Source organism: Procambarus clarkii, chromosome 79 (assembly GCF_040958095.1).
Source record: "Procambarus clarkii isolate CNS0578487 chromosome 79, FALCON_Pclarkii_2.0, whole genome shotgun sequence".
Classification (NCBI taxonomy): domain Eukaryota; kingdom Metazoa; phylum Arthropoda; class Malacostraca; order Decapoda; family Cambaridae; genus Procambarus; species Procambarus clarkii.
The window spans coordinates 7,005,322-7,022,364 of NC_091228.1; the positions used below are offsets into that span (position 1 = coordinate 7,005,322).

At 41.3% G+C, this 17,043-nt stretch overlaps 1 protein-coding gene across 1 annotated transcript; it reads left to right on the forward strand.

Moving 5' to 3' along the window:
• The first annotated feature begins 62 nt into the window (after positions 1-62).
• Positions 63-10,097, forward strand: Prx4 (Peroxiredoxin 4). The gene is made up of 6 exons (XM_045752393.2): positions 63-1,358; positions 1,750-1,867; positions 2,692-2,827; positions 5,143-5,246; positions 5,928-6,093; positions 7,764-10,097. The coding sequence occupies exons 1-6, from the start codon at positions 1,088-1,090 to the stop codon at positions 7,818-7,820; spliced, it is 852 nt and encodes a 283-aa protein (XP_045608349.2). The 5' UTR covers positions 63-1,087; the 3' UTR covers positions 7,821-10,097.
• The last annotated feature ends 6,946 nt before the right edge of the window (positions 10,098-17,043 follow it).

The window sequence follows — 17,043 nt, forward strand, 5'->3', positions numbered from 1 at the left end:
GAAGCAGGGGGTTATCTTTTTGATTTCCTCCTGCTAGAAGAGACAGTCAGGTGAGACCGCAGAGTGTGGGCCATTACAGAACAGGCAGCGTCGGTGGGAGGATGTGCAGTCTATGTAGTGGTGGTCCTGGGCGCAGAGGCTACATATCTGCGCTCGCTCGGTGCACTTCCTGGTGTAGTGGGAGTACTGGTGGCTCTTGAAACACTGCCAAAGCTCCGTGAAGCGTTACATAGTCACTTGGGATAGTGATATGGTCACCATGTGATATGGTGATACCTTTTATCACCATGTGATATGGTGATACGCCATATCACCATGTGATATGGTGATACCTGTGCACTTAAGTCTGTGGCGTTGGTCACTGGGATGGCTGTGGTAAATGTAACCTTCAGTGTTGGTCTGCTGTTGACTTCGGCGAACTCAAGACAATCGACTTGAGAATGGTCCAGGACGGATCGAAACGTCGTCGACAGGCGACGTGTACATAATCACAAAGCTTTGTGCCTTTACGCTACACGAGAGCACTGGAACACATCCGACCACTAGAATTAATATCATTGAAAGTTTTGTCAATTAAGGATTAACATATAATTTACCTGTAATGCAATAATACACATAATGAGCATTACTTACCTTCTTCAACTTGTTTCGTCTGACTTTACCAAAACAAGATATGACAAGGATATCAAAATCAATAAGAGATCCCACTGTGTGCCATGTGATTTCTATTGGAATGTGAAATGTAGAATATGATTAATAATTGGATACTGTATGGGTTTGTGAGCCCCCTGAGGGACCCTATATAGATGAAGATAGAAATGGCCTAAGCTACTTTATCCTATCGATGTGATATATACTTTGTATACATGTATTTTGATATGTACCGTACTTCCTTCTCTCAATAAACTTACTTGACCTTGGCATTCAGGTCGTTTTGAATTATGAGAATTTAAAGGCTGAAACACTTAATTGAAAACTTAACAAACATATGTAATTGTAATAGAATTGTTAAAGATGAATGACACTCGAAATATTACATCATATAGAAAACATACATGTTTAGGAAGGAAGCTGTAGCCAGCGTGAGATGATCGGGACACACATTTCCTTCCACCAATCACAAACGGCCATATACTGTTGTTGTGACGCCCAAGCCACCACCTCTGTACAAGCTGTGGCTCACCTACCCATCCTGATGGCGCTTCTCCAGCTGTGTGCCCTCGTGGGGCTCATGTACATGGGCGTGGGTGTGGCAGGCTTGGCAGACGAGCAGTGCCACACCTTCGCTGGAGGAGCCGTCTACCCTAACACCGAGGGCCGGGCATCTGGGCACAACCTCCAGTGGACCAAAGCCATGAGTGGGTATTTGGCTTTGGTACAAATACTGTATAATAATAAGAGGATTTTAAGTCACAATGACGTGGTTGAAGTATGTTGACCAGACCACATACTTGAAAGTGAAGGGACGACGACGTTTCGGTCCGTCCTGGACCATTCTCAAGTCACAATCGACTTCGGAATGGTCCAGGACGGACCGAAACGTCGTCCCTTCACTTATTAGTATGTGATCTGGTCAACATTGGATTTTAATATCATTTGTGTATATTAACATATTTAAATATGTTAATAAAGTCTTGCATATATAATATTTTAAGTTGATGCTGGCAGGAATTGTAAAATTGGTAAAATTACTCGACTCATTGCTCGGAATGATTTTTGTATATCAATCGTTATTTATATTTATTGCAGTAAGCAGGCCTGCACCAGCATGGGAAGGTACTGCTGTAATTGACGGCCAGTTTCAAGAGTTGAAGCTCTCTGATTTCCGTGGCAAATACCTAGTCTTCTTCTTCTACCCGTTAGACTTGTGAGTGTCAAGCAGCTGTTACCTGTACTTTTAAGGTTAGATTATGCCTGTGAATTATTTACTGTAGCTACTTTGTATGTTTTCTTACAGGTTCCATATGGCTTTTGGATTTCCATATGGTTCCATATGGCTCATCCCAAGCTCTCCACTGATTTTTTTTGCTCCTGTGGTTTTGCCCATTTCTTTTCCTTGTTATGTGGGATAATTTTTTTTCCCCTTTTCTCTCAATTCTTCTGCATTCTTTGTTTTGCTATTCTGCAGTGGGCTGCAAATAGCAACAGCCTGGTGAACCAGGCTCTCACAATTCAAGCCTGGTCCCCGGGCCGGGCTTGGGGAGTAGAAGAACTCCCAGAACCCCATCTAGAAGGTATCCAGCAAGTCTGTCATGCAAACTTGTAGTGTACATGTTGCTGCCACTGGGGTTGATGGTGGAGGTGGTGGCGGTGGCAGCCAGGCAGGAAAATGAACAGTGTGAGCCTACAGTTGGTGGTTACATGTGATACCAAGAAAGTAACTTGAAGGCTTTTTTTTAAGTTCATGGACTGCACTTATGTTAATTATTCAAGTGATCTTTATTGTACTTATAACATCTGAAAGGATGATTAAACACTGACATTGGTGCCAGTGCTAGAATGTTGGTGTTCTTAATTGTTTCTTATCCTGGTCCTATGATGGTGAATATTAACTTAAGAGGGCAACTTAATGATGCTTTTTGCGTACTACTTTTTCATGTTTTACTCGTCATTATTGAATTTTTTATTGTTACAATGTTTTTCTTTAATTATCCGTTAAATGTTTGTAACTGCTTTGTTGACTTTTTTCAGTACATTTGTGTGTCCAACTGAGATTTTGGCTTTTAATGATCGAGTGGAAGAGTTTCGGAAGTTAAACACTGAAGTAATAGCCTGTTCAATCGACTCTCACTTCACTCACCTTGCTTGGACTAACACAGCACGTAAGGTATGTTCGGCTAGACAGAGTTGCCTGTACCGAGAATCACTAGAATTTAGACACATATTTAATTGGTTAATTTTTGTTTAGAGCTGAATCAAGTCTAACGGTGTACATTTCTAGTGTAAAATTCATAATTTTTAATTTTAGTTATCCCACCTGTTTGTTACCCAAAGCAAGATCCTACACTCTCTGAATTGGCTCTTTTTGCAGTCAAGGCTATTGGCCCTGTTGGGTCTTGCTGGTATATACTTGAATCTGCCCTGGATGTCAATAAAAAAATTATTTTCATAATCGCTAACCTTTTTTCAGGTACTACTTGACAACACAGAGATTGTTAAACAGTGCCCTAGCTAACTACCTAACTGCCATTAGGTCTGTGATGCTGACTGTCACCAGATGGCAGCACCAGCACTATAATAATGCCTATCGACCCACCCCCGCTCATATTTCATCTCGACATACCTAGGCTTCTGATTGTGGGTAGGCAGGGGAAAGGGCGCAAGAAAAGACCTGGTAGCCGAGGCATGCGATTCAGGCTTAACCTAACTGAAAGGATAAGGTCAGGTGAAGGTTGGTGCGATTGAGGCTAGTCGAGCCTGGCCTCTGGCTGGACTCGGAGAGTAGAACTCCTGATACCCTCTCCAGATGTGCTCCAAGAAGGAAACCCACAGCTGAAGCAAAACGAACAAATTCGGCTGCAAAAATTAGGAAATGGGTAAACTTGGGCCAAGTAATTGGACTATGCCGTCATGCGCACCAGTAAATTGACTGGGCATATACACTGCACTGCGTAAACTCATTCTGTTGATGGCAATGTCAAGGAAGGGTGGATATACACTGGTAGTTCCCTAAATCAGACCCAAAGACTAAAAATCGTGACTGAATTAAACAGTCATTTGGTTTGGATGCAATCTGAATTATGTGGCTTAGTGGTTAAATTGTTTAAAGATGAACAGTCGGTTTATGTGTACAAAAACATTAAATCAATACCTTGATAACAAAATTGATACAAATTAAATAAAATATTATAACTAAGACTGTACCAGTCAATAATATTATTGACTGGTACAGTCTTGTCACACTTTTTATATGGCGAGTTTTCTTTGCGAACAGTTTTTCTTAAATGCAAAATTAGCAAATTTTTAGTCGACAAGATGTTTAGGAGCAGTAACAATTAACCTGAAGGTGCTAATGATCCATGTTATGTGTGATTAAAGACGACACGACTCTGAGCTTCGGTAGTGACACGGGGTTAAGATGAAGAAGAGTAAAACTTCACCACAATCTATAAAATTCAGTTCCCTTATGACATGTATTGATAAACAGCTGAATTATTCCTCAGCAGTTAAAGTCCAGGGGCCAGATTCACGAAGCAGTTACGCAAGCACTTACGAACCTATACATCAATTCTTAATCTTTGGCGGCTTTGTTTAAAATGATTAAACAGTTAATGAGCTCGGAAGCACCAGGAGGCTGTTTATAACAATAACAACAGTTGATTGGCAAGTTTTCATGCTTGTAAACTGTTTAATAAATGTAACCAAAGCCGTCAAAGATTGAAGAAAGATGTATACGTTCGTAAGTACCTGCGTACCTGCTTCGTGAATCTGGCTCCAGATGTTGGAAGTTAAAATCAGTACTTTAGCTTGGGCAAAGTGCCGAACATCGAGGTAGTCATTGGAAAAAAATGACAGAGGCTAAAATATGTACATATTTGTTAAGAGAGGTAAACTTGGATCTTCAGCCAGCGAGGCTTCAGTATCTGGCAGTCAAAACAGTTTACAAAGAATTTGTACAAAATTTTTTGAGGTCGGGTTAGATTAAGCTGCTAATTGATAGATTTTAAAAGTTTTAATCAAATTTTTAAATACATACGATATAAAGTCTTTTAGTTTTATGTGTACATACCTGGAGCATACCTGGAGAGGGTTTCTGGAGTTCTTCAACACCCCGAGCGCGGTCTGAGGTCAGGCAGTTCCACTTTTTTTTTTAATTCTTTACTGTAAAGAATATTACATAAATAAAATATTATGGTGATCGAGGGGTAGCTTTGAATTTCTAGGTTGGATAGGATTTATTTAAAAAGTTATTTGGCATCAGCATGTTGTTATAATTGAAAAAGTCCTGGGCATACTCTTGGGGGTCCTTAATAGGATGCAACGCACGAAACAAAATGTTTAAAATGCTTCATTATGATAGTTTGTAAGTCAAAAAACAAGTATGGGATAATTAAATATTTTCTTCTTTGGTACTTAAGAAATTTAATAAAAATATTTTTTCTCTCAACTGCAGTTGTATATAAAAGACAATTATCATTTCAGGATGGTGGTTTGGGCAAGTTGAAGATACCTCTACTCTCTGATATTACACACAAGATTTCCAAAGATTATGGGGTTTACTTGGAAGACCAAGGTATTGCTCTCAGGTACGTCTACTCAAAATCATTTCTAAATGTGCGGGTCTGACTTTGGTTTCTTTGCTGTTGTCATTGTTATAGATTCAGCTACTCGGAAACAAGTTCCAAGTAGCACGGGCTATGGTGAGCCCGTAACTTACCTGGCACAGGAGTGGGGCAAGAAGCACAGGCTATGGTGAGCCGGTAACTTACCTGGCACAGGAGCGGGGCAAGAAGCACGGGCTATGGTGAGCCCGTAACTTACCTGGCACAGGAGCGGGGCAAGAAGCACGGGCTATAGTTAGCCTCGTGGACGGGAGATGTTTCCCGTGACCTTTCTTTGCTGTTGGTCATTTATTTTATGTCTGTCCGTTTGGTCGAGTCTAATCTGCACAATAAAAAATTTCCTGGAGCAAGAGATGCAGTGCAGGAAGCTATTGAAAATATTACTAGTGAAGAGTATGGATGCCATACACATTAACTCTTTTTAAATTTTTACCATATTGGTATAACAGTACCAGCCATATAGTACATGTTTAATGTTGGTTAATCTAAAATGAGAGTACTTTTTATATCTGCCTTTAATTTATATTTGTTTATATTTAGGATTAAGTACCTGCCCGAAATGCTATGCATGCCAGTGGCTTTACAAGAATGTAGTGTAATCTTTTCTGCCATATAGTAATTTTAAATAAAGTGCTTCATTTCCAGGGGTCTATTCATTATTGATGACAAGGGTGTACTGCGTCAAATTACCATGAATGATCTACCCGTTGGCCGATCTGTGGATGAAACTCTCCGCCTAGTGCAAGCTTTCCAGTTTACAGATGAACACGGGGAAGTGTGTCCTGCTGGCTGGAAACCTGGCGATGATACAGTAAGTTCTTAATAGGTTTGTTTTACTGCACGTCTCGTACTCTGAGGGAGCCGGTCGGCCGAGCGGACAGCATGCTGGACTTGTGATCCTGTGGTCCTGGGCTCGATCCCAGGCGCCGGTGAGAAACATTGGGCAGAGTTTCTTTCACCCTATGCCCCTGTTACCTAGCAGTAAAATTGGTACCTGGGTGTTAGTCAGCTGTCACGGGCTGCATCCTGGGGGTGGAGGCCTGGTCGAGGACCAGGCCGTGGGGACACTAAAGCCCCGAAATCATCTCAAGATAACCTCAAGATATACTCTACTTTAAATGTTTTTGGATGAAATAACCCAGAAGCCTAAGCAGACTGTAATGCTTGTTGGAGATGGATTAAAGAGAAAAGGGATGAGTTTTGCTCTAGGAACTGTGCTGGTTCTTTGGTTCTGACAGTTTCGTGGCTGCTGGGGCTTTCAGGTTTGGGTTTGTCTGGCCTTAGTCGGCTCTTGTTTTGCCGGCTTTCTCTACTTGGGTTTTGGGTATTGATTCTGTCGTGCCTTCCTAGCCATTCCTTGGGTTGTTCCCAGATGCTACGGCTCTAGGTTGAGGATTTCTGTCCTTCGCTCATCGTGCCTTCCATTGTTGTTGGTCAGATCTCGGCCCGTCCTCCAAACAAAGACCCAAAAGTGATTCCATGAACCCGCCAAACCCCCCCTGTTTATGAATGAAAACAGGTTTACACACGACTCAAAACTGATGACGTTTGAAGACTTCCGAAACAAGCGTTTCACTGGCTTTTATTTTGATTGATGTTTTCCTTCTCTGTTGTGTGTTAGCTTCAGGAAGCCAGCAAGTGGCTCCTCTCAAGAAAACCAGTATTGAATGTAATGAAACACCCTTTGTTCATTTGATGCATCACGTTAGTGTGATCTCTGTGTGTGATGATGTAAGGGCGAAGAGGGAGAGCGGCCTATTGACATAGCTCGGGTGCAGGGGGGGTTGTGTAAAAGCCTGGTTTGTGCCTCTGAGAGGCTACGGAATCCAGTAAGTTCAGTAGAACTTCGGTTTCAACCCTTTTAACCCTGTCATAGCTCAGTCGATTAAGGCAGTGTCTGGGATGCTCCCGGACGCAGGTTCGAATCCTCGTCACGGCCCTTGTGGATTTGTTCATTTGATGCATCTCGTTAGTGTGATCTCTGTATGTGACCCCTTTATGGCTTTCTGGATGTGCCCTAGTGGCTTCCTCCCCTACAACCTGGTATGGCAGATAGTGTTTCATCACTAACCCAATTCCAGTCTAACTGGTCACTGGCCTTTAACATGGGGAAAGGGTGTTTTCTACTCAGTTTTAAGTGAACCATTTTAGAGTGAATCTTTTCTCTTTCTGCTGCTTTGAGGGAGGCCAGGTTCGGGCTTTGGTCCCCGGGAAGCCAACAAGAAGAGTATGACTGATATGACTTACTAATGGGAAGCTTTTTAGGCAATTTAGCCGCAGGGAGTCTCCAAGGCTTGCCCTAAAAAGGGCATTTAATTTCTTTCCTTACAGGTTTTTTATACACTACCGTTTCCATAAATTAATATGCTCCTGAACCATGCTAGGGATCAGATATCAATAATAATCACACCAACCTATGCATGTCAGTAAATTTATTTACTTATTTCGTTCGGAGAATTAACATAATTGTTGTTTTTCCAGATCATCCCCAACCCGCAAGAGAAACTCAAGTATTTTAAGAAGGCTAACCGGCAGTAGTGTATCCTCAGGGCAGCAGTATTTATGAAGAGTGTACCTGCAGAGCGAGAGAAACTGGCAGGTTTTGCATTTTTTGTCCCCCTACATTGGACAAGATGTTATAAACTGGAAGCAGTTTTACTTGGTGGTACACGTTAGTCAAGCGCTCATTAGATCAGTGTAGCTAATTTATAACAGTTGATGAAATGGTACCTTAACACATGTTAGTTACGAAATGCAATAAAATAATGATCGAGTCAAAGATGGTGGTGTATTAAGGTAACATGATAGTGAATGTGACTGATCATCACAAAGTAGAGGTCAGCATGAACTATGACCTGACTGAAAGCATGTGAGACATTTGTTTAGATTAACTTAAAGAAGGTCAGTGTGGCCTTTCTCTTGATTTATTGAGAATGATGATGATGATATACAGCTGCTTTTGATGATATATATGAGACTGAATATTCCAGTCAGAGCTGGAAAGTTTAGGTATAAACACATGACAAATAATTGGGAAGCTAAACATAAAATTTCATTGGAATAGGAAGTCTCATTTCCTAAATAAACAGAAGTACAATATTTGTATTGTCAGGCTTCTACTGGAGTATCAGAGGAAGATATTGTTAGTATAGAGATTCCAGTTATCTTTGCTGTTTACTAACTAGAATCATCATATTTTACATTCCTTTTATTGAAATGGTTTTACTGCTGGGCATTCCATGACAGACAGTGAAGAGCTTGAAATATTATGTTGAGACATCTGAATATACTTTTTTTAAATTATGTAAAATGTGTAAACAAAATTTACATAGCAACAATATGTTCTTTTAGATCAAGGGGTTATGAAATGGAAGTTAGTGTACCCACCTCAAGGGTACACGGGATAGTTTCCAGGGTACACGTGAAGGATTGGAAAACAATTTGTAGAGGAATAATGACAGATGAATTCATCAGTTGACCAAACCACACACACTAGAAAGTGAAAGGATGACGACGTTTTGGTCCATCCTGGACCATTCTCAAGTCGATTGACTTGAGAATGGTCCAGGACGGACCGAAACGTCGTCGTCCCTTCACTTTCTAGTGTGTGTGGTTTGGTCAACATATTTCAGCCACGTTATTGTGACTCCTTGTCTGCATATGAATTCTCATTCCCTCTAATTCCCTCTATTACGTGTCAATGGCCTGATAACTTTAGAGGGTACCTGGTGAGAAAATGCTGGATTACCCTTTGGTTTAGACTATCTTAATTTGTAATTTTTACATTCCTCTGCTCCAGAAATATATATTTCAATATACTTGAAGAAGTCTCATGTTTGCTCTTTTTATTAATAAATAATAGGTCTTGTCTTCCATTATGTCAAGTGATCATACATTATCTTGTTTAATACAAATATTGAACGGCATTAATGTGTGCGAGTGTTATTAAAAGGTGATGGTCCACTGGGTGTTTTGGAATTTGTCGTTTTGTGTTGCAGTATTCTGGTGGGAGAGATTGAGCTGCTACATTCATATTTATTGACTAACTGTTTTCTGCATTGTTCCTGACATTTTAACAGCATGTCTCGGAGAACACGTGTGTCTACCGAATATTTAAAGTATCAACAATGAAGACCATGTTACTGTTGTTAAACTTATTTTATTATGTTGATTTGGCTATTGACTGTCTTAGATAAATTTGATACATTTTGTCTCGAGGTTAATAACAAGAAGTTAATTTACAGCTGATAGGCAGTGTATAGGGGAGCCGGTCAGCCGAGCGGACAGCACGCTGGACTTGTGATCCTGGGTTCGATCCCAGGCGCCGGCGAGAAACAATGGGCAGAGTTTTTTCACCCTGTGCCCCTGTTACTTAGCAGTAAAATAGGTACCTGGGTGTTAGTCAGCTATCACGGGCTGCTTCCTGGGGGTGGAGGTCTGGTCGAGGACTGGGCCGCGGGGACACTAAAGCCCCGAAGGTTATCTTGAGGTTATCATATCAAGATAACCTCAAGTATGTGGCTTGGTAATGCCAAAGTCGTAGGTTCGAGCCCTTCTCATTGCCCTAGTGGATTTTCTATAAAGTTAATTGTTGTTTTAAACCATTGTAGTTTGAAAATTTGTTGACAAAAGCAGTTTTTAAATTAATTAAACACTCTTTAAAACTTTTTAACAAATATATAAATTTGACATAGAATTTTTGTATTATGAATGATTGAAGCTCAGTATTATGGTTAAGAATTTCAGATTTTGGTTTGGATCTAACTATATTTTTTACATTTTGTTTGCTACAGTTAATAAAGATTTACATAGAAAGTGGTTTTTTGACATTCTGTAAGTGCCTTGTGTGAAACAGCTGGTAGGCTATATTTTCATATACTGTATACTGAAATTTGATTGAAAACTTCAGAATATTAAAGAAATTACGAGATCTAAGAAGCTATGTGTACGATTGTTAATCAAGAGTAGAGCAAAAGCTCACTAATTTACAAAATTAGAGATGCACTTTTATTAATATTTTAATTATTTTAAGAAGTTATTTTACTCTTCCATGAAACCATTATCATAAGCATTTAACAGATTCCCATAATTCTTTTATCTCATTTTCAAAGCATTGATGCTATCTCGTAAACAATACTGTATTGCATAGACCTCACACCTCCCTTTCAAGGCAAGCAGGATTGATTAGCTGGAAAATGTACAGAGATCCTTTACTGCATGCAATGAATCAGTTAAGCAATTAAACTACTGGAACCACCTCAAATCACTCAAACTGTACTCCTTGGAATCGAGAAGAGTGAGAGAGGGAATTATCAGGGGGGGGAAAAGAGCCAAGCCATTACGACTACATAGCACTTGGAAGGGGTCAGGATAAGTATTTGGGATGGAATGTTGGAAAGGAATGGTGCTCAACCACTTGGATGGTAGGGGATTGAGCGCCAATGAGAGAGAAAATCACAATACACATAATACCTGGCTTATTGAAGTCTGCGTAGGCCAGCAACCGACTTTACTCAAGATGCCACCCTTAAAATTTGCCCCAAAACTTTTGGTATCTATTTTAAGTGCTGTCCACCCATATGTTCCACTATTATCCTACATGTCATGCGCATCTAAATGTCTCATATTGTCCGATATGTTACATCCAAATGTCTCATATTGTCCGATATGTTACATCCAAATGTCTCATATTGTCCGATATGTTACATCCAAATGTCTCATATTGTCCGATATGTTACATCCAAATGTCTCATATTGTCCGATATGTTACATCCAAATGTCTCATACTGTCCGATATGTTACATCCAAATGTCTCATACTGTCCGATATGTTACATCCAAATGTCTCATACTGTCCGATATGTTACATCCAAATGTCTCATATTGTCCGATATGTTACATCCAAATGTCTCATACTGTCCGATATGTTACATCCAAATGTCTCATATTGTCCGATATGTTACATCCAAATGTCTCATATTGTCCGATATGTTACATCCAAATGTCTCATATTGTCCGATATGTTACATCCAAATGTCTCATATTGTCCGATATGTTACATCCAAATGTCTCATATTGTCCGATATGTTACATCCAAATGTCTCGTATTGTCCGATATGTTACATCCAAATGTCTCGTATTGTCCGATATGTTACATCCAAATGTCTCATATTGTCCGATATGTTACATCCAAATGTCTCATATTGTCCGATATGTTACATCCAAATGTCTCATATTGTCCGATATGTTACATCCAAATGTCTCATATTGTCCGATATGTTACATCCAAATGTCTCATATTGTCCGATATGTTACATCCAAATGTCTCATATTGTCCGATATGTTACATCCAAATGTCTCATATTGTCCGATATGTTACATCCAAATGTCTCATATTGTCCACTATGTTGCCAAATTGTCCTTTATGTTTTTTCCACCTGTTAGTTCCAGCATCGTCCTACATGCCATTTCTACCTGTAAACTCTGACTGTACGGGTTTACCATCTCCCTACAGATTGTAATCAAGTCTAAACGTTTTTCTTTTTTGGTCTGTCAACAGAAAAGTTTCGAAAGTAATTACAAATAAATGTAGAATAAACAATTCTACTGATCAGTATTGTGTTCCAATCTATGTGTACGGGGGCGGCAAAGTACGTGATCATCAGTATATTTGAACATTTACAGTGTAGGTACATGGGGACCTGCTGCATGGGTGACAGCTTCTCCTCCGTATTAACCTACCCTGGCTTTGCACCCTGGAGAGGCCACTCCAGACCGACAACCAGAGCACAACTTCCTAAGTCTCCTGAGACAGATGGATGCCTACTACTACAGTGTAGGTAAGAATGGTAAGTAAAAGTGTAGGAATGCGTAGTAGTCAGAGTAATGATTGATGAAGATTAAGCCATCCAAGAGGTGGCACGGGCATGAATAGCCCATAAGTAAAGTAATCAAGACTTGAGAATAGTCCAGGACGGACCGAAACGTCGTCGTCTCTTCACTTTCTAGTGTGTGGTTTGGTCAACATATTTCAGCCACGTTATTGTGACTCCTCGACTGCATACAGTAGTCAAGAGTAATGGGTACTGTCGGTGTAGACTGATCTTTAGATTCTGCTATTAAAATCACTGATCAGAGTTGCACTAGAGCAATTCTCATAATATTGATTTGGTTGCAAAGTATAGTTCTTCTACATGTGGGATCTTAAGCTGCAACACACAAGGCAGCAAGATAGTGTTGTGTTCAAGTTGAATATGATAGACATCCAGTTGTGAATTACGATATGATAAATTCCTGGGAATAGGAGATATGGCTATAAAATTCATCTCTCGAAATAGAGATGGTTATCAGGCGAGGATGATTTACCTGCAGAAGCTTAAATTCGTAATTGCTTTATACAAATCATTAGAGGAACTTCTTAGACATCTTCAAGAGGAAACTAGATAGTTTCCTCCAAGGAGTGCCGGACCAACCGGGCTGTGGTGGGTATATGGGTCTGCGGGCCGCTCCAAGCAACAGCCTGGTGGACCAAACCTGGTGGAAGCCTGAGTGTATTCAAACACGGTAGACCTATATCAAGAACCCCCCCCCCCCACCCGCCCCCTCCCAGATGCCGAAATTACTGACCATGCCCAACCATTTCTGTCCTGATTATGATTGACTGTTGTAATGGGCATGAAGCTGATTTAGCGTTATCGAGGTCTCCCCTAGAACTAACTAGGTCACCGACTGACCTTCCTCTGGATGCAACCCGCTCTCGAACTTTCTTACAGTCAATATTGACTTATTAAATAAGTGCATATGTGACATAGTAATTTATTGTGAATATTTTAGTTTACCTTGAAAAGCTTCATAGAAAACACCGACCTTACCTAACCTTCTTAGTATGTTAAGATAAGCAAGAACGGGTTGCTGGATGCTACTCACAATAGTCGCCTATGTTGTTTTAGATTCAGCTACTGGGAACAAAAAGTTCCCAGTAGCACGGGCTATGGTGAGCCCGTAGTGGACTCTCCTGGCACAGGAGCGGGACTGTAACTTGATATATAATCGTTGTTGTTATAGATTCAGCTACTCGGAACAAGTTCCAAGTAGCACGGGCTATGGTGAGCCCGTAACTTACCTGGCACAGGAGCGGGGCAAGAAGCACGGGCTATGGTTAGCCGATATAATCGCCTACCTCTCGGGTATTTATATACCATTAGGTGAAGGGAGGGAAGGGAACCATTACGGGAAAAGCGCCAATTCATTACGACTATATAGCATTTTTAAGGGGTCAGGATAAGGATTTGGAATGGGACGGGTGGAAAAGGAATGGTGCCCAACCATTTGGACGGTCGGGGATTGAACACCGACCTACATGAAGCGAGACCGTCCAGCCCAGTCCAACAGAGGCATAACATATAAGGAAACATGCCAAAACGTCTCCGTCTTGCCACGGGAATCGAACCAAGGGCCTGTTGGTGGTGAAGAGACTGTATTATCTACCACCCGTAAGGTAACTACAACGTATAATGTAGTTGTAGGAGCTGACCAGAACACACACTAGAAGTAGAAGGGACGACGACGTTTCGGTCCGTCCTGGACCATTCTCAAGTCGATTGTGATGAGGAGGTAGAGACATGCCCGAAACGCTTTGCGTAATAGTGGCTTTAGGCATTGTATGTACTAGCTCTATCTATAAAGCCAACAAACTTTGTAAAATCTCTTTATGTATGTACCTTACCTAAATAAAAATTATTATTATTATTATTATTATTATTATTATTATTATTATTATTATTATTATTATTATTACAGGCAATAAATAGGCAAGAGAGAGCTGAGGAGGAAAGTAAGAGAATGGTCCAGGACGGACCGAAACGTCGTCGTCCCTTCTACTTCTAGTGTGTGGTCTGGTCAACATACTTCAGCCCCGTTATTGTGACTCCTCGCCTGCACAAGGCAAGACAATGATGTGACTAAGAACAGGCTGGTGAAGGCACCTGCATGACAACCTTGGGAAAGTATACTGCTGGTGGGTATTTTTTATCAGTGTGGTGGCGATAGTGACCCCAGATATCTTCCTCCTTATCTCGACTGTTGAAGACATGTTTACTAGTGTTGGTCACCGCCAGAGTGTTGTGATTTAGCATAAACATGGACGATGTTTTGGAGGTTGTACCTCCAGTATATGAATCTATTCTATACCAGAGTTGTTACATTCTTGTACAGCCACTAGTACGCGTAGCGTTTCGGGCAAGTCCTTAATCCTATGGTCCCTGGAATACGATTCCCTGCCGCGAAGAATCGTTTTTTCATCCAAGTACACATTTTACTGTTCCGTTAAACAGAGGCTACAGTTAAGGAATTGCGCCCAGTAAATCCTCCCCGGCCAGGATACGAACCCATGACATAGCGCTCGCGGAACGCCAGGCGAGTGTCTTACCACTACACCACGGAGACTGCTTTAGACTATGTAATTTCCTATGCTCCTGCTACCCATCTTGTGAGCGGTAGTGGGTAAACAAAGGTTACAGAGGCACATAATGAGCTCACGAACTGAACTTCAAACATTTGTTCAGCAGAGCATGTTACACTCTTTCTAATCTAATTACACAATTTGATGTACATATATCAACAGTAGGGTTCGAGAATGAGCACAAATACAGTATCGAAGCTAAACAACTTTCATTTGCGGTAATGTAATTTCATAATCTGATGAAACTAGCTAGTTTATTGGGCCCACATCTACCCATCCTGTGCGAGACGGCAGCGCAAAAATGATCTGTAAACATACCCATCAGGAAATCTTCCAGGTTTAATGAAGTGTAAGAACGGCTTAAAGAAAAGGAACAGATCTGGCAAAGTGTTGGATAACCAAGGGTTCGAGTCCTCTGAAGAATCAACATTGATTTCACGTTAATCGAACGCGGTGGCGGGCTTCAGGCACTGGTTTCGTTAGTGGCCCTGGCAAGGTGTAGCCTGGTAGGGTGACCTGGAGTGGCACCCTGTCTGTTGAGTGAAGCCCTTTAGTTCCGTGTGTTGAGTGAAGTCCTTGAGTTAAGTGAAGCCGTTGAGTGAGGCCCTTGAGCCCACACACACACACACACACACACACACACACACACACACACACACACACACACACACACACACACACACACACACACACTCAAGACGGGACACCACGAGCGTAGCTCTCATCCTGTAACTACACTTAGGTAATTACACTTAGGTAATTACACACAGGAAGCAACCCCTAGGAGCTGTCTAACTCCCCGGTACTTATTTACTGCTAAGTGAACAGGTGCATCAGAGTGAAAGAAACGGTGTCCATTTGTTTCCTCCTCCACCGGGAATCGAACCTGGAACCTCAGGACTAAGAATCCAAAGCGCTATCCACTCAGCCGTCAGGCCTCTGACAGCTGAATATCATCACACAATAATTTAATTTAGACTATGAAAACATTCTGTGATGTGTTGATTGGTCATAATTATTCAACTATCCAGCTGGTGGTGACAGAGACAAGCTCATGGATTGGTAAGTGACAAATTGAATATCGGTACTTATCATAAGTATATTGGGCTTGTCACGGTGTATATATAGTGGAAAGATAGTGAGCATGTTTATACACCCGTTAAAACATTGGCAAACACTCAACATATTTCACCCTACATTACTCATCAACCACGCAACACTCACCATCACTCAACACTCACCATCAATCACTCAACATCTACCATCACTAACTTAACATTGATGACCAGACCACACACTAGAATGTGAAGGGACGACGACGTTTCGGTCCGTCCTGGACCATTCTCTAGTCGATTGTCTTCTCACAATCGACTTGAGAATGGTCCAGGACGGACCGAAACGTCGTCGTCCCTTCACCTTCTAGTGTGTGGTCTGGTCATCATACTTTAGCCACGTTATTGTGACTCATCGCCTGCATAACCTAACATTTAACTCCCACTACCACAGGGATGTTAGAAAGAACTTTTTCAGTGTCAGAGTAGTTAACAAATGAAATCCATTAGGCAGTGATGTGGTGGAGGCTGACTCCATACACAGTTTCAAGTGTAGATATGATAGAGCTCAGTAGGCTCAGGAACCTGTACACCTGTTGATTGACAGGTGAGAGGCGGGACCAAAGAGCCAGTGCTCAACCCCCGCAAACATAAGTAGGTGAGTATAACTAAGTGTGTACCAAGATTACCCCAAATAATAGAATGCTCTCCACAGAACCCTTAAATTAGTTTCGAGCGCTCCACTCAAGATCCGGCCTATGGGGTGCAAAGTGTTCGTATCTCTTACCATCTAAGGGGATGCGCTACTCTTCATAGTTAAGGGATAAGACGATTACAATGACAACAATTGTGGTCAGTGTGCAAGCTCTTCATGGCAGGGATTGAGCATTATCTCTCTGGTCTCTATAACTAACTCAATACTTAATTTTATTTACACAGGTGGGTGCAGGAGCAGATGACTTTTGAATCCTGTGAGTTAGCTTAGAACATACACTATTAGTTTTCCACTGGGACTCGACCCGCTAAGTAGTTTACAACCAGGTTCCCAATTACTGCTGGATGAACATGGGTGAGCAGTTAGGGATTTGTGCCCAGTCAATCCTCTTTGGATAGAGCTCTAATCTATAAATTGTTCGCGGTGAGAGTCTGTCCACAAAATGAGGAGTTATTTCCTCTGTCCAACAGGTGAAGTTTTCTCTGTTTCTCCAATAGGCAAATGGCCCTCAAAGCCTTCAATCAGAAGGTCTCCT

What these genes read in the sequence shown, in the direction of transcription:
- Prx4 (XM_045752393.2), top strand. Translation starts at nt 1,088, where the DNA reads ATGATCGGGACACACATTTCCTTCCACCAATCACAAACGGCCATATAC. An exon ending in GACCAAGGTATTGCTCTCAG is followed by an intron (nt 5,247 to 5,927) that starts GTACGTCTACTC and finishes CTTCATTTCCAG; the next exon opens with GGGTCTATTCATTATTGATG. An exon ending in GGAAACCTGGCGATGATACA is followed by an intron (nt 6,094 to 7,763) that starts GTAAGTTCTTAA and finishes TTGTTTTTCCAG; the next exon opens with ATCATCCCCAACCCGCAAGA.